Raw genomic sequence first — 27,850 nt, 5'->3', positions numbered from 1 at the left:
ATGAACTACAAACTACAATGTAGAAAATAGTAAAAACCCTTGAATGAGTAGGTGCCCAAACTTTTGACTGCTACTGTAGGTATTACAGACTCGGCCAGGGACAGGTTGAAAATGTCAGTGAAGACACTTGCCAGTTGGTCAGCACATGCTCGGAGTACATGTCCTGGTAATTCGTCTGGCCCTGCGGTATTGTGAATGTTGAGCTGTTTAAAAGGTTTTACTTACATTGGCAAAGGCATTATCACACAGTCGTCCGGAACGGCTGGTGCTCTCATGCATGCTTCAGTTTTGCTTGCCTCGAAGCCCGCATAGAAGTCATTTAGCTCGTCTGGTAGGCTTGTGTCACTGGGCAGCTGGCGTCTGGGCTTCTCTTTGTAGTCCGTAATAGTTTTTTAGCCCTGCCGCATCCAACCAGTGTCGGAGGCAGTGTAGTAGGATTCAATCTTAGTCCTGTATTTACGCTTTGCCTGTTTGATGGTTCCTCTGAGGGCATAGCGGGACTTCTTATAAGCGTCCAGGTATGAGTCCCACTCCTTGAAAGCAGCAGCTTTACACTTTAGCTCCGTGCAGATGTTGCCTGTAATCCATGGCTTCTGGTTGGGGTATGTACGTAGGTCACTGTGGGAGCAAGGTCATTGAACTTATTGATGAAGCCGGGTGACTGATATGGTATACTCCTCAATGCCATTGGATGAGTCCCGGAACATATTCCAGTCCGTCCTAGCAAAACAGTCCTGTAGCATAGCATCTGCGTCATCTGACCACTTCCGTATTGAGCGAGTCACTGGTACTTCCTGCTTTAGTTTTTGCTTGTAAGCAGGAATCAGAAGGATAGAATTATGGTCAGATTTTTCAAATGGAGGGCGAGGGAGAGCTTTGTACGCGTCTCTGTGTGTGGAGTTTTTTCCCCCTCATTGCACATGTACTGTAACATGCTGGTAGAAATGAGGTAAAACTGATTTAAGTTTCCCTGCATTAAAGACCCCGGCCACTAGGAGCGCCACCTCTGGATGAGCATTTTCTTGTTTGCTTATGGCTTTATGCAGTTTGTTGAATGCGGTCTTAGTGCCAGCATCGGTTTGTGGTGGTAAATAGACAGCTACGAAAAATATGGATGAAAACTCTCTCGGTAAATAGTGTGGTCTACAACTTACCATGAGATACTCTACCTCAGGCGAGCAAAACTTTGAAACTTCCTTAATACTTGATTTCGAAACACCAGCTGTTATTGACAAATAGACACAGACCACCACCCCTTGTCTTACCGGACGGAGGCAGCTGTTCTGTCTTGCCGATGCACGGAAAAACCAGCCAACTGTATATTATCTATGTCGTCGTTCAGCCATGACTCGGTGGAACTTAAGATATTCGTTTTTAAATATCCCGTTGGTAGGATAGTCTTGAACGGAGCTCATCCAGTTTATTCTCCAATGATTGCACATTGACCAATAGGATGGATGGTAGAGGTGGGTTACCCACTCGCCAACAAATTCTCCAAGGCACCCGGACCTGCGTCCCCTGTATTGACCTCTTCTCTTCATGCAAACGACGGGGATTTGGGCCTGGTCGGGTATCTGGAGTATATCCTTTGCATCTGACTCGTTAAAGAAAAAAATCTTTGTCCAGTTCAAGGTTAGTAATAGCTGTTCTGATATCCAGAAGCTATTTTCGGTCATAAGAGACGGTGGAAGAAACATTATGTACAAAATAAGTTACAAACAACGTGAAAAAACACACAAAATAGCACAATTGGTTAGGAGCCCGTAAAACAGCAGCCATCTCCTCTGGCGCCATTCTTTAAAGTCTCTCATTGTACATTCCATAGGGTACGGCTCCTCTAAACCGATTGTTCCAACTTCCTTCCTCTCCACATCCTCCTGTATTTATTCTTTGCCCCAGTAAAGTGTTGAGGAGCACAGCGCTCCCCTGAGCCCAGAATGACTCTCTAGATTCCAAGAAACCTTTTGACAAACATATTCTGAAGATCAAAGCCTCCCCTCTCATGCCCCTCCCCTCTCAGTGCGTTCTGCCTTCCTCGTGGTCTCACTGGAATCAGGACTAACACAGCTCAGAGACATAATTGCATCTAATACATAGCCCTGAGCTGTCAAATCTCACATCAAAGAGTCAGCTCTCCAAAAAACTGAACTAGACAAAAATGACTAGGGAAAAGAGGAATGATCTGATTTGACATCAAAATAGCCATCAATGGAGGTAGCTCACAAGTACTGTACCTGAAGTCAACCTGAACTTAACAACAGCACCCCATACAGGTCACCTTAAGTCAACAAATTCTTATAAAATGATTAGGAAAGATAAAGTTCTTTCAAATAAAATAGAACACTGAATAATGCCACTCTATAATCAGCCTCAAGATAAATGATACATCAGCTTCAACACAAAGGAGTACAAATAGGTAACAGAATGACCTTGAACTATGTTTTGCACAAAAGTGTCACCCGATCACTAATGCAACATTCATTTAGCCATCCAACATCCATGATGGGAACTACTGGCTGCTCCTTGGTCAATATGGGAAGTAATCGTCGGTATGATCAATCAATGAATTCCATTGAATATCACAGCACAGTAATTAACTGCACCAACTGATTTCCACGCAATGCACCACTGATCGCAGACATCCGATATTTCTGTTCAGATACTACAAGATCAATCGATCCATCCAGGTGCAAACATATCGATATCTTTCTCTGGGCTTGAGTGTCAAAAACACATTCATCCTAAACTCTACAACCCATTCAAATCCTGCCCATGTGGATATGGATTAGCTACAGCCTAGTCACTGTGCTACCAGTCCTGCTATTCTTTAAGCGTTGAGTGCAGCTGAGAGATGCTGAATTCCAAATCAAACCCTAGTCCCTCCCGACTTTCTAGAAACTCTTGTATATCTGCAACTATTGGATTAACAATATGGTGAAAATTCCACCCAGAAGGCAAGGTGAAAGAATTAACATATTGCTTATACATTTTCAATACTTTCTGAGATACAGGAGTGCCGAGCAAGTAAGGGTTGATTTGATAGTCAGCAAGAGAAGACTAAGAGAGGGCTGCATTGAATACCTGACGTTTAGAAGAGGGCCCTTGAATGTGGTCAGTGGCTTCCTAGCTCCCTTCGTCCGACAGTCTCCTTTGTCGTTGTCATCCAGCTTCAGACTGCTCAGACTCTCCTCAGAGAAATACACCTGAAACAAGACAACAGTTGATCATTCATCAGTTCATCATTCTAAGTGCTTTGTTTGGAGAGGTGTTCTAAAAGATACATATTCTCATAAGTAATCTTTATTCATTTCTAAATAATACTATTAAATGCTTAACTATAGTCATCCAGAAGCGGCGCTCCTAGTGCCCGGAGACTTCAATGCAGGCAAACAAATCCGTTTTACCTAATTTCTACCAGCATGTCACATGTGCAACCAGAGAAGAATATATATACAGTGGGGAGAACAAGTATTTGATACACTGCCGATTTTGCAGGTTTTCCTACTTACAAAGCATGTAGAGGTCTGTAATTTTTTATCATAGGTACACTTCAACTGTGAGAGACGGAATCTAAAACAAAAATCCAGAAAATCACATTGTATGATTTTTAAGTAATTCATTTGCATTTTATTGCATGACATAAGTATTTGATCACCTACCAACCAGTAAGAATTCCGGCTCTCACAGACCTGTTAGTTTTTCTTTAAGAAGACCTCCTGTTCTACACTCATTACCTGTATTAACTGCACCTGTTTGAACTCGTTACCTGTATAAAAGACACCTGTCCACACACTCAATCAAACAGACTCCAACCTCTCCACAATGGCCAAGACCAGAGAGCTGTGTAAGGACATCAGGGATAAAATTGTAGACCTGCACAAGGCTGGGATGGGCTACAGGACAATAGGCAAGCAGCTTGGTGAGAAGGCAACAACTGTTGGCGCAATTATTAGAAAATGGAAGAAGTTCAAATGACGGTCAATCACCCTCAGTCTGGGGCTCCATGCAAGATCTCACCTCGTGGGGCATCAATGATCATGAGGAAGGTGAGGGATCAGCCCAGAACTACACGGCAGAACCTGCTCAATGACCTGAAGAGAGCTGGGACCACAGTCTCAAAGAAAACCATTAGTAACACACTACGCCGTCATGGATTAAAATCCTGCAGCGCAAGCAAGGTCCCCCTGCTCAAGCCAGCGCATGTCCAGGCCGGTCTGAAGTTTGCCAATGACCACCTGGATGATCCAGAGGAGGAATGGGAGAAGGTCATGTGGTCTGATGAGACAAAAATAGAGCTTTTTGGTCTAAACTCCACTCGCCGTGTTTGGAGGAAGAAGAAGGATGAGTACAACCCCAAGAACACCATCCCAACCATGAAGCATGGAGGTGGAAACATCATTCTTTGGGGATGCTTTTCTGCAAAGGGGACAGGACGACTGCACCGTATTGAGGGGAGGATGGATGGGGCCATGTATCGCGAGATCTTGGCCAACAACCTCCTTCCCTCAGTAAGAGCATTGAAGATGGGTCGTGGCTGGGTCTTCCAGCATGACAACGACCCGAAACACACAGCCAGGGCAACTAAGGAGTGGCTCCGTAAGAAGCATCTCAAGGTCCTGGAGTGGCCTAGCCAGTCTCCAGACCTGAACCCAATAGAAAATCTTTGGAGGGAGCTGAAAGTCCGTATTGCCCAGCGACAGCCCCGAAACCTGAAGGATCTGGAGAAGGTCTGTATGGAGGAGTGGGCCAAAATCCCTGCTGCAGTGTGTGCAAACCTGGTCAAGAACTACAGGAAACGTATGATCTCTGTAATTGCAAACAAAGGTTTCTGTACCAAATATTAAGTTCTGCTTTTCTGATGTATCAAATACTTATGTCATGCAATAAAATGCTAATTAATTACTTAAAAATCATACAATGTGATTTTCTGGATTTTTGTTTTAGATGCCGTCTCTCACAGTTGAAGTGTACCTATGATAAAAATTACAGACCTCGACATGCTTTGTAAGTAGGAAAACCTACAAAATCGGCAGTGATCAAATACTTGTTCTCCCCACTGTATATATATATATATATATTTTTTTTTTAAATAACTCTAGACTACCTTTACTCCACACACAGAGACGCATACAAAGCTCTCCCTCATCCTCCATTTGGCAAATCTGACCATAATTCTATCCTCCCGATTCCTGCTTACAAGCAAAAACTAAAGCAAGAAGTACCAGTGAATCGCTCAATACGGAAGTGGTCAGATGATGCGGATGCTACGCTAGAGGACTGTTTCGCTAGCACAGACTGGAATATGTTCCAGGATTCATCCAATGGCATTGAGGAGTATACCACCTCAGTCACCGGCTTCATCAATAGGTGCATCGACGACGTCGTCCCCACTGTGACCGTACGTACATATCCCAACCAGAAGCCATGGATTACAGGCAACATCCGCACCGAGCTAAAGGCTAGAGTTGCCACTTTTAAGGAGCGGGACACTAATCCGGACTCTTATAAGAAATCCCGCTATGTCCTCAGACGAACCATCAAACAGGCAAAGTGTCAATACAGGACTAAGATTGAATCTTACTACACAGGCTCTGACACTTGTCGGATGTGGCAGGTCTTGAAAACTATTACGGACTACAAAGGGAAACCCAGACGCGAGCTGCCCAATGATGCGAGCCTAACAGACGAGCTAAATGCCTTTGATGCTCGCTTCGAGGTAAGTAACACTGAAGCATGCATGAGAGCACCAGCTGTTCCAGACGACTGTGTGATAACGCTCTCCGTAGCCAATGTGAGCAAGACCTTTAAACAGATCAACATTCACAAAGCCACGAGACCAGACGGATTACCAGGATTTGTACTCAAAGCATGCGCGGACCAACTGGCAAGTGTCTTCACTGCCATTTTCAACCTCTCCCTGATCGAGTCTGTAATACCTACATGTTTCAAACAGACCACCATAGTCCCTGAACCCAAGACAGCGAAGGTAACCGGCCTAAAAGGACTTCTGCCCTGTAGCACTCAAGTCTGTAGCCATGAAGTGCTTTGAAAGGCTGGTCATGGCTCACATCAACATCATCATGCCGGAAACCCTAGACCCACTCCAATTCGCATACCGCCCAAACAGATCCACAGATGACGCATCTCAAATCGCCCTCCACACTGCCCTTTCCCGCCTGGACAAAAGGAACACCTATGTGAGAATGCTGTTCATTGACTACAGCGCAGCCTTCAACACCATAGTGCCCACAAAGTTCATCAATAAGCTAAGAACCATGGGACTAAACACCTGCCTCTACAACTGGATCCTGGACTTCCAGACGGGCTGCCGCCAGATGGTAAGGGTAGGCAACAACATCTGCCACGCTGATCCTCAACACTGGAGCCCCTCAGGGGTGCATGCACAGTACCGTCCTGTACTCGCTGCTCACCCATGACTGCGTAACATGACTCCATGCATGACTCCAACACCATCATTAAGTTTGCCGACCACACAACGATGGTAGGCCTGATCACCGACAATGATGAGACAGCCTACAGGGAGGAGGTCAGAGACCTGGCAGTGTGGTGCCAGCATAACAAACTCTCCCTCAATGTGAGCAAGACAAAAGGAGCTGGTCATGGACTACAGGAAAAGGAGGGACGAACAGGCCCCCATTAACATTGACAGGGCTCAAGTGGAGCGGGTCGAGAGTTAAGTTCCTTGGTGTCCACATCACCAACGAATTATCATGGTCCAAACACACCAAGACAGTTGTGAAGAGGGCACGACAACGCATTTTCCCCTCAGGAGACTGAAAAGATTTGGCATGGGTCCCCAGGTTCTGAAAAATGTCTTGAGCTGCACCATCGAGAGCATCAAGACCGGTTGCAGCACCGCCTAGTATGGCAGCCTCTCTGCCTCCGACCGCAAGGCACTACAGAGGATAGTGTGTACGGCCCAGTACGTCGCTGGGGCCAAGCTTCCTGACAACCAGGACCTATATACTAGGCGTGTCAGAGGAAGGCCCAAAAAATTGTTAAAGACTCCAGTCTCCCAAGTCATACTGTTCTCTCTGCTACCACACGGCAAGAGGTACTGGAGCGCCAAGTCTAGCACCAAAAGGCTCCTTAACAGCTTCTACCCCCAAGCCTTAAGAGTGTTGAACAATTAATCAAATGGCCACCCGGACTGCTGCTACTGGCTGTTTATTATATATGCATAGTCACTTTACAAATTACCTCGACCAATCTGTACCTCCACACATTGACTAGGTACCGGTACCCCCTGTATATAGCCTCGTTATTGTTAGGTAATTTTCTTGGTGTTACTTTTTGATTTGATTATATTTTTGTATTTAATTTTATTTAGTAATTATTTTTTTAAACTATTTATTTAACTGCATTATTGGTTAAGGGCTTTAGGTAAGCATTACACGGTAAGGTCTACCTGTTGATTTCAGCAAATCTGACAAAATTTGATTTATTTCAAATTATAATCAGTTAAATACATTTTGGGACTGTGTGTGACAGGTCATTTCATTTCCTAAATAAACACATCAATCCCCATGATAACCCCTGAACCTTGTTCACAGTATAGTGAGGCAACAAGAAGAGGAACCCTACAAACACATGTCCTGTGAGAACACATGGTCCCATGACAATGGCTAGTCAGCACTTTCACTTCAATAAACGTAAACCTTCGCCCACATCCAACTTCCTCCCTCATACACCCACCCACACAATGAGTTCACGAGACCACAGAACAGCCGATATAAACACGTGGTTTGTTCAACGTTGGCAGAAAGTTATGGAAAGACAGGTGAAAGGTCAGTTGTGGTGGGACGAGCGTCATTTGGCCTCTATAGTATATTACCAAGGCCAGTCCCACAGCTTGAGTGAGCCAGATGGGAGATAGGGAGAGGGGGAGTGCAGCAGGAGAGAGAAGATGTGATAGGATGGGAGAGTTGGAGGAGAGGTGACTGGGGTGTGCCTGTGATCCGTGTACAAGCACTAATGAGTCAGATGGGGAGTGTGTCTTCTACTGTGATAAGCAACACACACCTCCACCAGACCGCTGCGACACACACAGATGACACAATAAAGACATCAAGAGACACTTGAGCTGCTTCTGAAATGTCTATTTTTATTCAGTGTTCAAATCAAGTGCAATACACAACAGGGATTAATTAGCTACTGTTGAAATGTACATGAGCATAATTGACTGATCTGTTGGTTAAATAAAAAATTACAGCATTTCCGTTGATTAAATAGACTATCAAATAATTGCATAAGAGTTACAATCATAACTAAATCAATTGTTAATCAAACAGCGAAAAACAAAATGTTCAGTTTATCATTCTGGTTAATCAAAACCAGGATCAAAATACTATGACCTACCGTTATTGATCACCAGCCCCGAGAGTTAAAATGTATTTTTTACACAACGTTTTCACCAAACATCTTGCAAGGTAAGCTTAAATCTGGTCTGTGTTTGAGCTATATGGGGGATATCAAATTAATCCTTAGGTTGGTAGGAACAAATATAGCCTATTGTCAATGTTATCTGATGATGTATGACTTAATGGCAACATCGAATGTCTACCGAGTGACTATATCTTTGCGCATGAAAGATGATGAAAACACTTCAATATCCCACGTATGTCCCCCAACACCACCACAATGTTTGAGAGAGGTTGGTGTTGTAGAAATGTCTTTTTTTTAGTGAACAATAACTTTTAGGCACATCCAGTGTGCAAAAACAGTGCAATTACCACATTCGGACACTTTGGAGAGAAGGACACTTGAATGTACCCTGGATACCCCATAACACCACCACAATGTTTGAGTGAGGTTGATATGGTAGAAATTGTGTTTTTAGACTGAACATTTTGCATTTAGGGATTGCAAATATGTAATAGCACTGGTATTATCTAATTTACAGACATATGCCACAGTGGAGAGGTTTAGGGACACTTGGAAACATCCCGAGACCACACCTGACACCACTTACTAAAACATCTGCCCATTTCTAGTGGTTAGGTCTATCAATCCCATATGTTTTCTGATATTGTTCACATGTTGTGGAAGCCACCTGATGCGTTTCCAGTTCTGGGCATCAATAATTCACTTATAGCTTGTCAATGAAAGATCACTTTCAAAATAAAATAACGGTTATTTTGTATGTGCTTGATCTTGTGTTTTCTGAACTATGTAACTACTATATATCTTCTGATCATTTCCTCACAATCTTACAGATTACTTCTTTCCAAATATACCAAGTGTTGGCATGTCAGAATCATGTAATTACACATGAATAGCAGTTACTTTTGGGTATCTCTATTTAGGTGAAAATCTACATTTTGCCATTACATCTAATATTAATCCTACTGGCTAAAATGAGAAATCACCCAAAAAATGACATAGGGTCAGGAACAAACATTTAGAAATGAAAAAGGACCGTCTTGCCACTACGCAAGCTGGAGTGAATAAGGCTGATCTAGGCAGCAGATACAATATGAAATCCATACATCCAGAAATGTCTAAGACATGTAGCCCGTATGAAATTCTTGTTTTGATAACATGATTTGTAGGCAGCGTCCCCAAGCAGACCGTGGAATGACTGTTCGATGATCTGTGCACAGTTTTTGAAATGTTATTCATCTGGATTTCGCCTATCGAGAGGATTAAATGCATAGAAATATAATGAATTAAAATGGACAAGTCATTGACTTGAATGGGGACTCCTATCTGATAGCCGAATCCGGATAAATAACTTTTGAAAGACGGGGCCCTGGAGTGGTTGACAGTAAGGCACAATACAGATGATTTTTGAAAAGGTGCTCTCTCGTCGTTTGAAACGGTGTTGATACACAGAGGTAGGTCTTGCAATTACAGGTATATCTGTCATAAGGTAAGTGCAAATATGCTAACATAAGTGCGGTAAAAATACCAAAAACTTTAGTGCTGGTGGTAGTATGACTGTATAATTATCTTTCTCTAGTATTATAAACATTGAGTACATTCATCATTATAATACAGTAGATAAGCTCATTTGAACTGAACACAACAGTAATGATACAATACAGTATGGTTTTGGATTAAAAAGGTCAGTACAATACATTTAGGCATGTATACACTTAGCACACTTGCTTTCTTTTCACTACAGAAAAACAATTTCCCTAATGTTACATTAAGGAAGATAAAACACTCAAGTTGGATAAAATACCACCATGCTATAAAGCTGGTCACTGGGACAGGCATCAAGGTTGAAAAACGTTTCTTCTTTTATGATGCAGTATTGTGAGTAATGTATCTGATAGCCTACTTGATTGGCTATGAATCTCTTCAAAAACATAATCAAATTCCAAATCATCTCACTGAGTCCAAAAAGTGCAACACATTGTAGGGGTCAAATTTGAAATGTTTGATCCAGGTCCATTTTGGATTCAATCAAAGGCTGAATGAGTCGATGATGGTGATTAGATGGCAAGGGTGGGGTACTCACACATTCTACATGAGTAAAACCCTCAGACTGCCCTTTCAGACTGCAGAACTCTCCAGGACTCAGTACTTCTGCTGGTGAGGCTAAGAGCATACAATGGCTTACCAAAACCAGCCCTTGGTTCAAAACAGAGAGAAAGGCAATTAGCTGATCGCTCTGGGACGCTACTGTATCAACACTGTTGAGACACACAGATATTGATTCAGGAGGCAGGACAATGTTTATGTAGAGAGAGGAGTAGCAGAACATAATCATGACAGCAGAATGTGTGCAGACAGACAAACTGTAAGCAATGGATATCATGATTGGAGTTAGGACCCTAACCTTAATCACAGCAAACCAAGAGATTAGCCTATAGCCTAAGTAGATTGTTAGTCAGAGTCAACAAAGACCATTGTGCTCACTCGCGTGTATAGATGGACTCATTCACATACCACTCGATCACACATAGGCCTACACACAAAACCACACACAGACTGGATAAGGCTCGGGTTTTGGTTTGCCAACCTGATTTATTATAATCTATTACAAGACATTCCCTGATCATGCCAAAGAAATACCCAGGCTGAACCTGAACCATACACCAACCATACCGTTCCCTCTGGGGTTGCGCAAGGCAGGCTGACCCTCCCTGACCATAAATACATAGCTACACTCCAATGCCACAGCAGAGTGTGTAGTTTGACTCCAGGTCTGTATGTTACAACACCGTCAGCAGGCCATTCCAAGGAAAGGGTTTGGGTGTGAATTATTGGTCCTTGCTATCGGGGATTCTTGGGACATCCCTACCCCACTGAAGTTGAAATGTAAAATTTATGATTAGGTAAGGGTTATGGTTAAAGTTAGTGTAGGGACGTCCCAAGGATTTTGGATAGCCCTAACTATGTTTATTTACCGACTCATTTGCATATGTCCATTTGTAAATCTAAATCTGTTGTGCATGACTAATGTGGTCTTAATTTACAATGGGGACTTTGACGTTTTAGGCTCCAGGTGCTTAAGAGGCTCATGCGAGCAGCTTCGCGACGCGTAGCTGCCGGGGCCACTCTGGAGCATAGGTCTGTGTATCTGCGTGTACGCACGTGTGTGTGTGTGTATATGTACAGAGTCCCCTGTGAGCTACAACAGTGGTGCAGGTTAGCCAAATGGCTTAAATGTAGGGTTGGTGGCATCCAGATTGTCATACCGTTCCTGTACCATACCAGGGTATACTGTATTACCGAAAGTGCACACAAGGGCCGCAATAAATAAAATTAATATATATATTTTAAAAATCATACCATTGGTATTTCTAAATTCCCACAGTATACGGTACATCGCACATGCCTAATTAAAGTTTCAACAAAAGTCTGCTTTGACACAGCACAGTCACAGCATAGCCATAGCGCCCCGTTGTCTGACAATGTAGAGACAACACAACCCTCTGCCAGGAATACAGGACACATAGCTAGCACAGCTACACCCAGAGAGCTACATCAATAAACACCCAACACTTCACAGCACTACCATCCAGTTGACATTACACTAAAGAATATGAAACAGGTAGATCTACTCATGCAGGCTAGTCTTCATATGACAGAAATGACAGTAGCATATATCATAGGCTACAATGTGTGTTTGTTTTGCTTGTCACACAAAGTAGAGGCTAAATAGATTGTGCTGTGGATGAACAGTGAAGACCCCAAGGGAAGAGAAAGAGGGGAATGTGTGCAGCATATGCCAGTAATGATGTGCTGACTGTTGCTAGGGTACAGCAGCCTAACGACAGCAGAGAGCACTAGATGGTGGAGGTTGTCTCAGTGATGGGCCCTGGCTGCACGGTGGCCGGCCGGCAACAAAACCATTAGTGGTAACACAAAAGAAAGAAAGTAGGCCCCGCGGGTGTATTCTGGGAACTGCTTTAAACACTGCTGTGAAGTCAGGTAAGCCGAACGACGCATGCGGGTAAAAGCGGTCTCCACCGCAGCTAGGAAGAGCTTCTTTGACGGCAGTCAGACTTGACACATTCTCAATAGCCTGATGAGAGGAGCCATGGGTTGAGTGAGGTAGACTGAGGTAGATCCAGAGAGTGGGACTGCGATGTGCGGGTACAGTCAGTCAGTCGACAGGAAGGATTAAGCTGCAGCTGGAGACATGGGAAGTCACCTTGACCGAGACAACGAGGAGGAGCTTAACAGCTGCCAAATCAGGGCATTAGCACCTCAACCATTCACAGCTCTCTCCACAGAGGACCCTGATTACATAATGTTATCTCACACTAAATGTTGAGAAATGAAAGGGTCTGGGAGTAAAACGGCACATCAAAGTGAGGAGTAACTGAACTGAACTTCTTCTAACGTCTTATTTGACGTCTTATTTGACTGTGGACAGAGTGTGCTTAATGGTAATTCGAGCTAATGATGAAGATAAAATCTGTCTGCTGTTTCTAAGAGAACCCCATGCAGGGTTAAACCGTCAGTAATCAATTTTAGCTCACTGCAAATACTAACTAAATTCACTCTACTGTTAATGAGTAATAGCATCCGCCATTATCAGATTTAATGGCAGGCTACCTTAGAAACACGACAACATCTTGTACTAATTCTAAAAATCGAATGGATAAGTAAGACTATTTAAGCCAGATTAGGAGTTTATATGCAGCCACAGCGTGAATATACAATGTATCTGTGCGTGTTGTTGTCTTCCTTGCTGTACCGACATTTAGAGAGGAGGACAGAAAATACCAGAGTTGATAAATAAAAGGGGAGGCTTTGTACCTTTTTGGGTTTGACAGCGACCTCGGAGCTAAAGCTTGACTCCAACTCCTTGCCCTCTGATTCGCCCTCCTTGCTCTCATTGTCATCCTCGCTGACGATTGGTCCGTTCTCACAGGTGGGTGTTTGGAAGTCATCGTCAGGAAGGGGAGGATAGCTGTATTTGAAGGGGTCCTGGAATGAAGTCAGAGATAGTATTAAGTCAACCATCCGAAGTAATGTGATAATGACCAAATATTGATTAGTCACAGGCTAGCCACATTTTCTCATGAAAAGTGAGCGGAGGAATAGAGGCAAACCCTGTAAAATGTTGACATTTGAAAAAGGGAATTCATCAGATGAGATAGTAAGATGAAAATGTATGCAGCCAGGTAGATCAATGGACAGCGTCACTGCCATCTTCAGTGAGTTAATTACTGGAGGTACATACTGTTCCACCCATGTGAAGAGGGAGGTACTCAGGGTCAATAAACGTCTGGATCTCGTTTTTGGATGCAAACTTGAGCTTGCTGATGGCTTCTGGACCCAACCATGTCTTCACAATCTTCCATGCAGCTGAAAAAAAAACAAAAAAAAAACGGTGTCCCAACGACGAAGTCCAAACTACGATTCGATTATCATAAAATCCTTATGGGTACTAACATTTCTATAGCAAATATTTTGAATAACTACATGACTCACCATTCATGATCCATGGCATGTCAACAATGATCATTTTGGCTGAAATGACAAGATAAAACCATATCTGAGAGGTAAAATGTCATAGACAAGCTTGTAGCATTAGCCACAACACAGAATCATATGATGCCATGTGCTTTGTTTTAAATCCATTTATTAAAACTAATTTCACACAATGCATGTCAATGATAATACTAATTATGTAGGCCATCTGTGTCATACAAAGTTGATCGATCAACCTGTGAATGAAATCCATATTGTTATACTTTTTATATACTTACATAGAAACTTTGGATAATACACTTTGAAACAATTAATGATATACTTCACAAAATCCATGTCCTGAAAAAGAAAAAAAAGTAAATGAACACGACTCAAAAAGTACAGTGCTATACAGCCTCAAAGCAGGCTTTGACTAGCAAAGACGTTTTATGGGTTTTCAATAGGGAAATTGTTTGCTCAGCCTGAGATATTTACTGCCGCAAGCTGTGCAATGACCCAAATCACCACCATTGAAACTTTGTCACAAGTTCTACTGAACAGAGCTGTAGCCAATCCATTTCATACTTTCAAACACCTTCCCTCAACTCAATCATATGAAATATAATTCAGGCACCCCATGAAACACCATAACTAAGGCAATGGCTAGTCTACTTGCATTGCGCTGATTGTATTAATCACAGTATTTGCTGACACATTGCAGTTTGGTTGTTTACTGTATGATTGAGGAACCTTGATTAAAAGGTTGTATAAAGTCGCTCTCCATAACAAGCCTTAGCTGCGATAACTACGGACAGCTTGGAAACTCAAAGGTTTCCTTTTCGTGTGTGCAAATGTGTTCTCTAAACAAACCAATGCTATCTGTCCTGAGTCTCCTGAAACAAGGACAAAGGTTGAATTCATACAAACACACGAGACTACCGGTATCTAAAACTCTCCAGTCAGTTGAATGGATTACAGCTACCTTAAAAGCCTCCTTCATGAGAATTCACTCAGTCATGTTTTCATTACCATATTGGACTATTATCGTCAGACAACACTATCAATCTAGTCATACCCTTAGGAGGAGTCTGTCTAGATCCCACCCCCTACAGACACATTTTTTAAAGTTAATGAGATAACACTGGCTAGGCCTGTTCCAGCCCACACAGGGCTATTTCAGAAAACTTAATTGAGACTGCTTCCCAAACTGATCTACTAATCCACACATTTCATATTTGGGTTTTGTGAAGTTATTTATTCTCTCTCTGGCTCGTGTGTGTTTAATTGGTGCATTTCTCCAAGAGAGTTTGGCCTGTGAAGCAAGCTGGCTGACAGAGGAGAGTGCCTGCTGGGAGGCTCCGACAGACAAAGTCAGTCTATGGATTAGGTAGTCAGTCGATTTGGATTGACCAAACGGATTTAAAGACCACTTTAATCTCCAACGTGCTAAGCATTGAAGAGCATCAATCCCTCCAAGTCCCTGGCTCAAACAGCAAGCAAAATTAGGATGCTCACCAGGGCTTCAATGACACTCATAACCACCCACAGAGTTAGGCCACATCTTTTTGAAAAAGGGGCAAACATGTTTAATTATGAGGACAAAAATTTACAAAAATAAAGCTCGCCTTTAACCTATGTAGAGTTGATCAACAGTGATATTGGTTGAAACCAGTGCTATTGATGTACTGTAGCAATGGATGAAATTACAGTGATTCTTCAAACACTATCAAATAATAAGGGCAGGTGACAAATACATGAAACGACTACAATGTTAATCATACAGGTAAGTGTCCACTCACGATATTGCTGATCCCTGAATCAGCCATGTCGAACACAACAGTCAGTGGCATCCCTGGCTCTCTCTTAGCATAGCGCTCCAGCCAGAAGGCAACATACTTCTTCTTGTCCATGATGGTCTTTGCATCCTTGGTATGTAGCTTGACTTTGAACCAGACTGAAAACACAGACAAAGGTATTGCATTCAATAATCTCAACATATGTGGCAAACATATTAAAGAACAATGACTGAACATTTTTTGTATCCTTTTGTAAGGGGTATCAATATTGTGTCAGTGAGCAATTATTAGAGAAATCAATTATACATATGGTACCGTATGAGCATATTGAATCAACATACAGAGCTTGTTGCCTTCCTTGTCGTAGCCGTGGAGAAAGACAGCCCCCGTCTCAAACATCCACTTTGGAATGCTGCTCTCAGTGAGATCTGAAATAAGACAAAACTTTCTTGGCCAAAAATCTAATAGAGCATTCAATAAGAATGTTTCATAATAGGAACAATTACTGGCCAAAATAACTTTCTTAAAAACCAAAGCATTCCTAACACCTCTCTTCTATTCAAGACTGACAAAACATGTCAACAAGTGACAATAACTCATATCAGATGTTGTAAATCCAATTTCTGCATGATGCCGATTTAACAAACTGACTGTTGTCTGGATTAAAACCTTGTAATTGCATGACTAAAATGCCACAATTTACCAGTGAAGCTTATAGAAGATTGTCTCCGGCTTGTACGGATGGACTATGAAGCCTTTCTCTGAGAGAAGGCCAAGAATCTATCCCACATTGGCACACAAAAACAGCTACTGATGAATCGTCACAGTGTGGTGATACTGATAGGCCTAAATAAAAATGCTCTTTATAATTTGCCTGTATTTGAATATAGTTAGGACACTACTTTAGCAGAGTGTAGAATGTGTGCTGTTCCTGTTTTCTACACTCAACCTTAAAAAGGAGAAGTTTACTTTTTACAACCAAATCTCTATTTGATGCAAATGGCATGTTATAGAAGGGTCCAGACACTTTTTTTGTAATTTAACTTGGTTTTGAGAAACCACCCACTTGCAGTATGGGGGCCACAGATTAACATGAACAAAGGCTCCAAAAACACCCAAATATGTCCTTTTAGAAACAGCAAAGCTCTCAGTATAGTGATGCAGGTCTTTAGATGTTGTACACATGAAAGTATCATTCCGAACATTTATATGCAATGCTAAATTCCATTTTGTTGCGACTCAATCCCACCATGTCTAACAAACAGATTATCTGTCGGCATTTATAAAATTGTACCAAAACTTCCATCACAGATTTTTTAAATAATGGTATGACTTTACTCGCATAAAAACTGTGGATGGAAACGTGGTTATTGACAGTGTCACTACTTTCCGCTTCTTTAATCCCTGAAAATAAGGACACCTGCAATGGAATTTTAGGAGAGGTTAAAAATGTGCCCAGTCTCCTCACCATTCAAACCAAATTCTTTCCTCCACAGGAAACTGTCGTCAATCATTTTCAAGGCATCGTCAACAGAGTATTGTCGCCATGTCAGGTATGCCTCCACCAGAGCGTCATCCTTCTGTAGCCTGTCCACATCTCTGGAGTCATATTTGTCAGATTCTGTGAGGGATAGAGAAATTAACAATTTATATTACTCATATATAAACTAAAAACCTACTCCAAAAACACACCTATGAGTTTGTTGTTTCTAACCTTTTGCGACAAGACCCTACCATAGAGTGCAGACAGCAATTAGCCTACTGTATGTAAAACAAAACAGGGGTGCCTTGCTACTTGAGCTACCTCATTTACTAAATGTAGCTGTTTAGGAAACAAGTGTTCTTTCAAAGAGGGATTGGTCTTTCAAGAACGCTTATCAGGGGACTGAAAGGTATAGTATAGTCTTCACTTCAAGTAGGCTACTCAAAATAACAGGTTTTTCTATTACAAAAAAACAAGTTTACATTATAATCATGGTGTGAACAGAGACATGTCACTGCCAGTAGCCAAACCAATATTCATTCATCAATGAATTAATGTATCAGAACAATCTGTCAGAAACTGAATAGGTATGATGATGATTACTATGATAATTCTTGTTTACAAGTGGCACATGTGAACATATGGCAACAGGCTACTATTTCAAAAGTATGATCTGTTCTCAGTCAAATAGGTAACGTTAGCTAGCTAACGTTAGCGAGCTAAGTAAACTAGATTGATGAACTGAAATCGAACAGCGCATAGCTTTTTGGCTTTTAGCTAACTAGTTAGCAAATTATGTTATCCGTTACAGTAGCTAGATTATGGGGTGTTGTGTCAAATGTTATTTTGCTAGCTAGCTAACTGGACTGTTAACAAGGCACTTACCTTGGACGTACTCATTCTTGAACTTCTGTTTTGTCTCCTCAATTTTCTTCTCAATGTCCTGTTGTAAGAGAGATAAGTTTGCCATGTGTAATGTTAATGAATATTATCATAACAAATAGCGAAGCAAAATATATGTATTCTTGTTTCTAAAATGAGCTGGTGTGCTACCTGCTCTGATTCGAGCTGCCCAACTTCCGCCATGTTCAAGTGACTCTGTTCAAGTGACTGCTTCTGTGGTGGCTACATGGAAGTTGATAGATGAATCAGTACTACCCACTGATATACAATATGTTGCTATTTTTACTCTTGACTAGCTCGTCAAATATATACATAAATATATGATATCTCAGGTCCATTTATGCAAATGTAAGAACATTGCATGGATTAATTCAAGCCTCTTCAACGTAAGCATTGATGACAAAGCAAGTAAACAATAGTTTATCATTGGTGCTTTCAAGACAACAGGGAATTCGGAAAAAAAACAAGGTCAAATCATGACGTCAGTGAACTTCAGGTCGTAAAATCGGTGCCCCAGAGATTCCATGTTGGATGACCCGTTCAATACGATATTTCCCAGTCGGAGCTCGTTTTTTTTCTCCAGGGTTCCCAGTAGTTATGAGCGCACTGAAGTCGGAAGTCATAGTTTTCCGAGTTACCAATTGTTTTGAGTGCGACAACTGTTCACGTGTATGTTGTTGGAAACAAGACTGGCTATCCCACAATGCAAAGTTTGTTACGTAATTGAACGCGTTAGATTTTGGTCACGTGCTTCGCCGGATGAGCGGCAAATGCTGACCACAATTTGTTGCAGGAAGTAGATGCAGAGGGTTGAGAACGTTATATGAGACTTGTATAACCTTATATATATATATATATATAAAACCACATCAACATCAACTTATATGAACCATTTTGGTATTTGGCCATGAAACACTCCACCCATCTTCTACGCAGGCGACATGAATCAAGGGCACATTGACTGAGTGCTGGCGCGATGTTTTGACTGTGAATATTTGATAGCTAACTAACGTTATTTGACAAACTTTTGCCCCATTACTGCAGGTAAGCATCACCGGTTCATCTTTCATAATTGTATCGCGAAATCACGTAGCTAGCTAGTTAACTACATGTTTGTTCGGTGCAAGTTTGGGGTTTAGTGCAAGTAAGTTAACTAGCTAACGTTACAGTAACTGGCTACTATAACTACAGTACACCAGCTGAGCATTTCAGTCAGCTGATTAAGCTAACTTAGCTAGTTAGACAAGCTAAACTCAACTAGAGTCATGTGCATATACTTTTCAGGTGACGAAGAGGGGACACAGATGACACCTGCTGAACTCATCCTACTGTGGATAAAAGTATCACAATGACACATGACAGTCCCAAACACACGAAGCTGCTCTCCTTCCATGGTGATATTCTCACATTTCAGTGCAAACTCTCCTATCCCAGAGATGGCGAAAGTCGAAGAGGATCAGAATTGGCTTTCAGCAGGCTGACATTTCAACGGGATGGCTGCACTTTCTTAAAGGGGAATGGTGGTATGGCCGTCATCAACAGAAAGAGTTCATCTAATGTTGATATAGTGGCATGCACCTTTGCCCTACATGTGAAAAACAGAGTCACTTCGCCATGCATTTTACTGATACAGAGCAAGAAGGGAGATGTCTTCAAGTACAGCCTTCTCACTCTGAGCAGCTCAAATAGATTAGAGCCACATATGGAGTTTAAACTGCCATACCGAATGAAAGATAATGTTACTATCTTGCAAGGCCCTACCGTATTATGGAGCCATGCAGGTATTGTCTTCTACACATCACTGCAGGCAGGTGAAGTTAGACAAATACCTATCAAGCTCTCTCTGAATTGTATTGGTGAGTTTCCCCTCAACAAAAGAAAAATATTCATACTAGGTTACCAAACACAATCAAAAGAATGTCTGAAAGATCAGTTGGATGCTCCAGGCAGCAGCAAAACCATGGGGTATTTTGTAGAGGACGGACACGTATTTAATGCAGATCTGATCTTACCTCATGCCTATAGTTCCATCACACAGTGTGTATTTGTGATCTCAGCTGAAGAGGTGAACAGTGTGTTGAAATCAACTGTGGTGGCAGCGACCAGTAAAAAGCAGTTGGTGTATTTTGAGAACGGCATTCCCAGAGAGGTATGTCTGCTTCCCTTTGAAGAACCTCAACACATTCAGATGGTCAACACTGGACGCAATGGATGTCTGTTTGCCATCTATTTCAACGATGGACAAGTCTGTGCAGTGTGGAAAGATACTTTTCAGGTATTGTTATGCTATTTTGGGTGAGCTATCATGCTTACTGTATAATTCTCATGGCCCTGTTCTGTCTCCCACAGGTAGCATCATGCTGGTCAGGTGTGAGCTCCCTACATGTGGATGACTTTTTGAGCTGTGGAACAGATCAGATGCTGCTGGTCTTTGGAAGCCAGAGCCCTCCTGTGGATCCAGTGGATCTTTTCCTCATCACAGATCTCTGCGGGACAACCTATTCTGTGAGACACTACTATTTGTTCTTCCTTACCAGTTTTATAACACCCAACTTATACCCCTAAATGTTGTATGTAACAAAGTTCATATCTGGTGTTTTGTAAACCAAATGCCTAAAGGTACCATTCTGATCTTTAAAGATTGTTGTGTGTTTCAGCATGGACAGGAGAGCAGTGAAGGACAGCAGGCATCTGACACGGCTCAGGAGAACTACCTCCTAACTGTCCAAGCTCTACAGTCCAGACTACAGGTATATTATTACATTCAGGAGAACAACATCACAGCTGTTATTCTGTAGTTGTGTATTTGGGTGCTAATGAGAACAATGCGTCAATTATTAAGCAGTTGTCATGTTTGGTGTGTATTGTCCAGATGCAACGATATTCCAGTTTATCCAACATGTTGCTATTTTCCACTATGTTGTGTTTCTTTAGAGTGGCCTGACCTTGCTCCAGGATTTTCAGAGCGATGTGAGGGTGAAGGAGAGGGTTCTACGCCAGTCAGTCCAAGCCCTCACAGACCTGGTCTCAGGAAGAGAACACATTCTCACCCAGACAGAGCAGGTGATTGTCAATAGCCTAGTCATGCTTATCTTTCTTACATTATCATGATCTTTCTCACATTATCATGATTTTTCTTACTTGACAATTCAATATATGCCAGATGTATGTAACTGTTATCATATTGGTGTTGATGGTAGTCTTTGATCCTCTCTAACAGGAAGGCCTTGTTTCTCTATGGGATGATGAGCCAGAGGACGAGGCCGTTCATGAGAAGAGGCAGGTTATGCCAGTGGTGCCACCACCTCTAGTGGACAATCTTTGGCACCGTGTCATTGAAGACCGCTTGATTGTGGGCGTGATACTATCCACAGAGAGTGCCATGTAAATATACTTCTCTCTCTATATCAGTTGATATTTTCACTGTCAAGTGAGCTCGTTTGAGAGCCCTATGAACATTGCATCTTATTTTCCTCAGTTACGTATCATTGAACATCAATTGTTAGTAGTTAATTTTGGCACTTCTAATTTTATTGATATCTTTTTAATTTTATGGAGCTGAGGGCATGCCTATGGTAATGATAGCAGCAGTGTTAAAGTAATGATAGTATGTGTTAATGGGCTCAGTCAAGCATGGATCCTGCCTGGTGAAAGCCACTGACCAGATGTTAGATCCCACAGTGGCTGACCAGATTTCTTTACCTACCAACAAGAGCAATTCCCCAAACCAAAAGACAGAGATAAAAAAGTTAAAAAAGCCAGAATATTGATCTTTAAATCCACTCACTTAAATCACACCCGAAAGATAATGTTTCCTCTCCGGACATTTGTCTCACTAGCTAGGTTTCAATCCAATTGGTGACAAATATTGTAAAATCTGCATATGCGCAAAACAATATGCGCATTTTCACATCAAAGATGTGGTTTCATCCAATTGACTTTTTGCGGACAAAAGGCAGTGATGACTTAATGCACATAAATTACTTTTGCGGTTAAATTCCCATGTACCGAGAGAGAGAAAAAAAGGGTTTCCATCGCATTTTCAATTCTACTGATGATTTTGTCACAAAAAATGTTGCCTTTTTAAATAGCGAATGTTCCCACTCTGGCCTTGGCACGTGCGCTCTAGCAACAGCTTACACATATAGTGCAGGTATAGCCTACATCAGTGGTTCCAAACCTTTGTCCGTTACTGTACCACCAACTGAATTTTGCTCTGCTAGGGGTTACCCCCTCGTGCATTTTACCAGTAGTCCAATGGTCTTGAATCTTCTCAAGTACCCCTTGGTTGGGAATCTCTGGCCTACATGATAAGATTATTATTATTATGTCAAACGACAGCCAAGCATAGATCATAATGTCACCAGAATATTGGAAAAGAGCATCAAGCTCATCGCTGTGTACTTTCACCACCCTGTGAACTTCATCATTTATTTAATCTGTAGTTTAATAAACTGCATGCTTTCCTGAGTTGTAGTGAGAGGACCACACAACATATCGCGTGACTCCAATTTTACTTCGATATGATGGTTATTGTATCAATATGTGCGCATAAAGGTGTTTCCACCACCATTTCTTGCAAAATTAATTGTACCGATACAAAAAGATTCCATCTTGTCTAGCGTATTTTGGTTTGTTGACACTCGCATAAAAAGTGAGATGGAAACCTGGTTAATATCACAGAACTTATACAACTTAGATCATGATTGCATTGATGAGGACATATAGCAAACAAAAGTAACATCAAATGCTGTTTATGCCTGTGAAGTGCACTCAAAGCAAGACTGAAGGGGATATCAATAATGTCTTCCCTTCCACCCAGTTGCCTTGCCTCAGCCTCCTGTAGAAGAGCTACTATTAGGAGCCAGTCTTACTCTCTCGGGCGATAACTCTCCAGACTTTGAGAAATTACTCTACAGCAGCCACATGCCTATCTGGTCACCATGGCAACATACTCTCCAACAGCCCTCAGAGCGATTTCTGTGGGAGCGCAGAGCAATCAAGAGTCCAAGTTGCGCCACCTGTTTTGTTTTAACTTGGGCGCATGTCTTGAGGATGGAGAATATCATCCTTATGGTGGAATTGCTTGGGGGCCCTCAGTGCTGCTGCTGTGGGTTAACATGTTACTGGTACAGCTCAAGTAGTACATAGGCTCTCCAGACAGTTTGAGATCACTCATCTGTTTGTTCTTTCACACGTTCTTTTGGTCTTTCATTTATTCACTCACTTCATTAATGCTAAATGTATTTGATTCCCTGTGCGGCAGCCTACTGTGTCCAAGTGATTGTTACTGACGTTATACACTGAACAAAATTATAAACGCAACATGTAAATTGTTGGTCCCTTGTTTCATGAGCTGAAATTAAAGATCCCAGAAATGTTCCATACACACGAGAAGCTTATTTCTCGAAAATATTGTGCACAAATTTGTTTACATCCCTGTTAGTGAGTGTTTCTCCTTTGCCAAGATAATCCATCCACCTGACAGGTGTGGCATATGAAGAAGCTGATTAAACAGAATTATCATTACACAGGTGCACCTTGTGCTGGGGACAGCAAAAGGACACTGATGTGCAGTTTTGTCACACAACACAATGCTAAAGATGTCTCAAGTTTTGAGGGAGCGTGCAATTGGCATGCTGACTGCAGGAATGTCCACCAGAACTGTTGCCAGAGAATTTAATGTTAATTTCTCTACCATAAGCCGCCTCAACATCGTTTTAGAGAATTTAGCAGTACTTTCAACCGGCCTCACAACCGCAGACCACGTGTATGGCGTCATGTGGGCGAGCGGTTTCTGTCAATGTTGTGAAGAGTGCCCCATGGTGGGGTCATGGTATGGGCAGGCATAAGCTACGAACACAATTGCATTTTATCAATGGCATTTTTAATGCACAGAAATACCAATGACATGCTCCTGAGGCTCATTGTGAGGCCTGTTTATTTTAAGGTATCTGTGACCAACAGATGCATATCTGTATTCCCAGTCATTTGAAATCCATAGATTAGGGGCCTAATTTATTTATTTCAATTTACTGATTTCCTCATATGAACTGTAACTTCGTAAAATATTTGATATTGTTGCGTTTTCTATTTTTGTTCAGTATATATTTTTGTTCCAGCTCAGCAGAGAGTGTTACTTTATCCATCCTGAGAGAGAGAGGCCAGAGCCAGATGCCTGCGGTCATCCAGACCCACAGCCAAGCGTCCTGGTTCCCCACACCCAGCCCCTCTACACCCAGCCCCTCGTCTCCCTACTCTCACCCAGAGCCAGCGGCTAAGAGGAGCAGGCGGGCCGGTGCCAGCGGAGCCCGTGCCACACACCGACTGGCAGTGACCGCTGTGACTGACCTGACCCCTCTGCTGACCTCTGGCAGTGTCAAATGCCCCATTATGCTCCATTACGTCCACAGACAGGGATCTTCGGCCTCTGTAACCGCTCCAGGACCAACAGTGGTCCAGTGCGGTCAAATCCAAGTTGATATTCAGGTCAAACACCACCCCCAGCTGATGACCAACAGTCAACTCACAACAGGTAAAACTGTGACACTTTATATCAGTGGATGGTCAATAAGTAAGAGCTCTGTAACTCCCTGTATGATAATTGATAGTAATTTGTGTATGCAGTTAAAGACAATATGTGGACATCTTCACATGTCTTTTCTTAACAGTATAATAGTGTTGCTTACTCATTGAATAAACAGTTAATACAGTATGTATGTAGTGTGTTCACTATTCTATTGCATTCTATTTTCTTTCCTGTCTCTCTAGATGAGGCTAGAGAAGACCTACTTAGCCTATTGGCTGTGCTGGATGCCTGGACCTTCCTGATCCACTCCCCTGACCACACCCTGTGTGATGTGGCTGGCTGGATCCAGACAAGCATGCCCTGTGAGAGGCTAGAGATCAGCCCACACTACCTACTGGCCAATCCTGCTGGGCCATCTGCTGTCATGCTGTTTCACTGGCAACACAAAACACCTTTCCTGGGAGAATTATCCGTCCACTGCAGGTAGCTAATCTTTGCTTACAATGCCGTTTGATATGTTCAACGAATTAGGAAATTATCCACGAGTGATTTAAATTACTTAGTGGTGGGCCATGCATGAATGTTCCTTAATCTAAATATACTGGAACATTTAATGGTGCTGTAATATTTCAATGGTATAGTGCGTTTCGATACAGATAAAACACAAATAATATATATATATATATATCTCTCATGATATTTACATAATTGTTCACCTGTAGCCAGTTCAAGGTGCTGCAGTTCCTCGACTCCCTGTTTGGTTTCCTGCCAGCATCCTGCTCCATCCTGCACCTCAGACAGGGGGGAGGAGACGGGACGGCACCACGACTGGCCCATTCCCTGGAGAAAGAGGTACTGTCACTCAAACAGGGCGTGTTGTCTTTGCTCCATGGCGAGGAAGAGGAGATGGAGGAGGCGAAGAACAGCAGTGGAGTGAAGAAGATGGAGCCCCCTGATCCAGGCTCTGCTGAGGGACTCCAGAGGTGCAGGGAGGAGTGGCAGCGGGACAGGGAGAGGAGCAGGAGGCTATTGAGCCCCCTGGTGGGCGTGGAGCGCTATCGCAGGTTGACCCAGAGCCTAACCCAGGTACAGCTGGAAGGAGATGTAGCCGCCCTCCTAGAGACACAGACACTAATTTAGGCTTGCAATGCATTGACATGCACACTCAGTGGCCAGCCCAGATTCTTCGGTTCATGGGAACGTAGCTCAATTGGTATCAAGGGACCTAACGGGTGCCAGGAAAACATTCCCCACACCATTATACCACCGCCACCAGCCTGTACCGTTGACACCAGGCAGGATGGGGCCATGGACTCATGCTATTTACGCCAAATCCTGCCATCAGCATGACGCAACAGGAACCGGGATTAGTCGGACCAGGCAAAGTTCTTCCACTCTTCAGTTGTCCAGTGTTGGTGATCGAGTGCCCACTGGAGCCACTTCTTGTTTTTAGCTGATCGGAGAGGAACCCGGTGTGGTCGTCTGGTGCAATGGCCCATCTGTGACGAGTACCGGCAAGTTGTTCATTCCGAGATGCCGTTGTTAGCTTGCACGATTCTTGCCGTTCTCATTTGACCTCTCATCAACAAGCTGTTTTCGCCCACAGGACTGCCACTCACTGGATGTTTTTTGTTTGTCGCACCATTCTCGGTTAACCCTAGACACTGTTGTTTCTGAGATACTGGAACCGATGCGCCTGGCACTGACGATCATTACACGCTCTCATACCACGTCTCTCATACCACGTATCTTAGATCACTCGTCTTAGATCACTGGTTTTGCCCATTCTAATGTTCAATCGAACAGTATCTGAATGCCTCGATACCTGTCTGCCTGCTTTGTGGCCGTGGCTTGCTATACGTGACTCACTGTCTGTAGGAGCGAACCATTTTCGTGAATGGGGTGGTGTACCTAATAAACTGGCCACGGTAGTGCAGTAGTTCTTTTTTATTTCTATGCCTTCTACAGGATTGTATGGTTACCTTCTTTTGGTTTCTAATATTCTGTATGTTCCTGTTATCAATGAAATGTTAAGATTCAGTCCAGATGATCACTGTCTTATGCCATGTTGAACTGAGTGCTACCTTATGCGTTGTCATTGGTAATGAGAAGTTACAAACCTGAGATGCAATTCACCCTGTAGGTTACTGTAATTATTATGTTAATCTCTCATACTGTAAACCTGCCTGTACCTATAGTTCCTCAGATGTACGGTCCATTAAAAAAAGTATTCATACCCCTCGACTTATTCCACATTTTGTTACAACCTGAATTCAAAATTGATTAAATGTTTTGTTTCATCCATCTACACTCTATAATGACAAAGTGAAAACGTTCTGAGAAATTGTTTCAAATGTATTAAATGAAATACTGAAATCTCATTTACTTAAGTATCTCTCTTTGTCAATACATATTAGAATCACCTTTGGCAGTGATTACAACATCTGTGAGTCTCTCTGCGTAAGTCTCTAAGAGCTTTCCACACCTGGAATGTACAATATCTGCTCATTTTATTATTTTCTAAATTCTTCAAGCTTGTTCTTCATTTAAGTCAGCATTGATGGGGTGGAGCATTGCTCTCTCTACAGTAGTTTCTGTTTCGAGAAGGGGCTCAGCCTAGTCGGTTATGGCGCTTCACAACAAGTAAATAGTTTCACTTCCTTTTATTAGCACCTCTAAACCAATGGTGCTTTATTTCTACTGAAGTAGCAGAACAGCAGCACAAAATGTTTTGTTAGAGCCTGAATTAAAAATGGACAAAATAAATAACAAACATCTCATCCATCTAAACACAATACCCCATAATGACAGTTAAAAAAAAATAACAAATGTTTGAAATGTTTCTTATTTACATAAGAATTCACACCCTGAGTCAATGCATGTTAGAATAACCTTTGGCAGTAATTACAGCTGTGAGTCTTTCTGGCTAGGTCTCTAAGAGATTTGCACATCTGGATTGTACAATCATTGCCCATTATTTTCAGAATTCTTCAAGCTCTGTCAAATTTGTTGTAGGTCATTGCTAGACAACAACTTTCAAGTCTTGACAGATTTTCAAGCAGATTTAAGTAAAAACTGTAACTCGCCCACTCAGGATCATTTGCTCTCTTCTTGGTATGCAACTCAAGTGTAGATTTGCCCTTATGTTTTAGGTTACTGTCCTTCTGAAAGGTGAATTCATCTCCCAGTGGTACAGCACACTGAACCAGGCTTTCCTGTATAATTTTGGCTGTGCTTAGCTCC

At 42.3% G+C, this 27,850-nt stretch overlaps 2 protein-coding genes across 3 annotated transcripts in view; one reads left to right on the top strand and one right to left on the bottom strand.

The window, feature by feature from the left end:
- mospd2 (motile sperm domain containing 2) overlaps positions 1 to 18,749 on the bottom strand; it is a 28,365-nt gene extending 9,616 nt beyond the window's left edge. The window contains exons 1-10 of the mRNA XM_039014440.1: positions 18,229 to 18,749; positions 18,061 to 18,118; positions 17,161 to 17,313; positions 16,034 to 16,120; positions 15,696 to 15,850; positions 14,196 to 14,256; positions 13,918 to 13,956; positions 13,667 to 13,791; positions 13,240 to 13,410; positions 3,082 to 3,203 (exon numbers count right to left, since the gene is read on the bottom strand). Coding sequence (XP_038870368.1) covers positions 3,082 to 3,203; positions 13,240 to 13,410; positions 13,667 to 13,791; positions 13,918 to 13,956; positions 14,196 to 14,256; positions 15,696 to 15,850; positions 16,034 to 16,120; positions 17,161 to 17,313; positions 18,061 to 18,118; positions 18,229 to 18,261 — 1,004 coding nt within the window. The 5' untranslated portion in view covers positions 18,262 to 18,749. The remainder of the gene's footprint in view (positions 1 to 3,081; positions 3,204 to 13,239; positions 13,411 to 13,666; positions 13,792 to 13,917; positions 13,957 to 14,195; positions 14,257 to 15,695; positions 15,851 to 16,033; positions 16,121 to 17,160; positions 17,314 to 18,060; positions 18,119 to 18,228) is intronic.
- A 113-nt stretch (positions 18,750 to 18,862) lies between these two features.
- On the top strand, positions 18,863 to 26,843 carry fancb (FA complementation group B). 2 transcript variants are annotated; one of them, XM_039014438.1, is made up of 10 exons: positions 18,863 to 19,122; positions 19,363 to 19,934; positions 20,136 to 20,353; positions 20,428 to 20,583; positions 20,736 to 20,828; positions 21,013 to 21,141; positions 21,299 to 21,462; positions 24,201 to 24,613; positions 24,850 to 25,090; positions 25,330 to 26,843. In XM_039014438.1, the coding sequence occupies exons 2-10, from the start codon at positions 19,427 to 19,429 to the stop codon at positions 25,745 to 25,747; spliced, it is 2,340 nt and encodes a 779-aa protein (XP_038870366.1). In that variant the 5' UTR covers positions 18,863 to 19,122; positions 19,363 to 19,426; the 3' UTR covers positions 25,748 to 26,843. The 2 variants fall into 2 exon arrangements, with proteins under 2 accessions (XP_038870366.1, XP_038870365.1); XM_039014437.1 differs by having other exon boundaries at positions 19,363 to 20,353.
- The last annotated feature ends 1,007 nt before the right edge of the window (positions 26,844 to 27,850 follow it).

Source organism: Salvelinus namaycush, chromosome 19, assembly GCF_016432855.1.
Source record: "Salvelinus namaycush isolate Seneca chromosome 19, SaNama_1.0, whole genome shotgun sequence".
Classification (NCBI taxonomy): Eukaryota; Metazoa; Chordata; class Actinopteri; order Salmoniformes; family Salmonidae; genus Salvelinus; species Salvelinus namaycush.
This window is presented reverse-complemented; position numbering and strand designations above follow the sequence as displayed.

Bases quoted from the DNA above. Each gene is read 5' to 3' on its own strand.
- fancb (XM_039014437.1), top strand. From the start codon at position 19,427: ATGACACATGACAGTCCCAAACACACGAAGCTGCTCTCCTTCCATGGT. The intron at 21,463-24,200 runs GTAAATATACTT...TTTTTGTTCCAG, and splicing joins CTATCCACAGAGAGTGCCAT to CTCAGCAGAGAGTGTTACTT. The intron at 25,091-25,329 runs GTAGCTAATCTT...GTTCACCTGTAG, and splicing joins GAATTATCCGTCCACTGCAG to CCAGTTCAAGGTGCTGCAGT.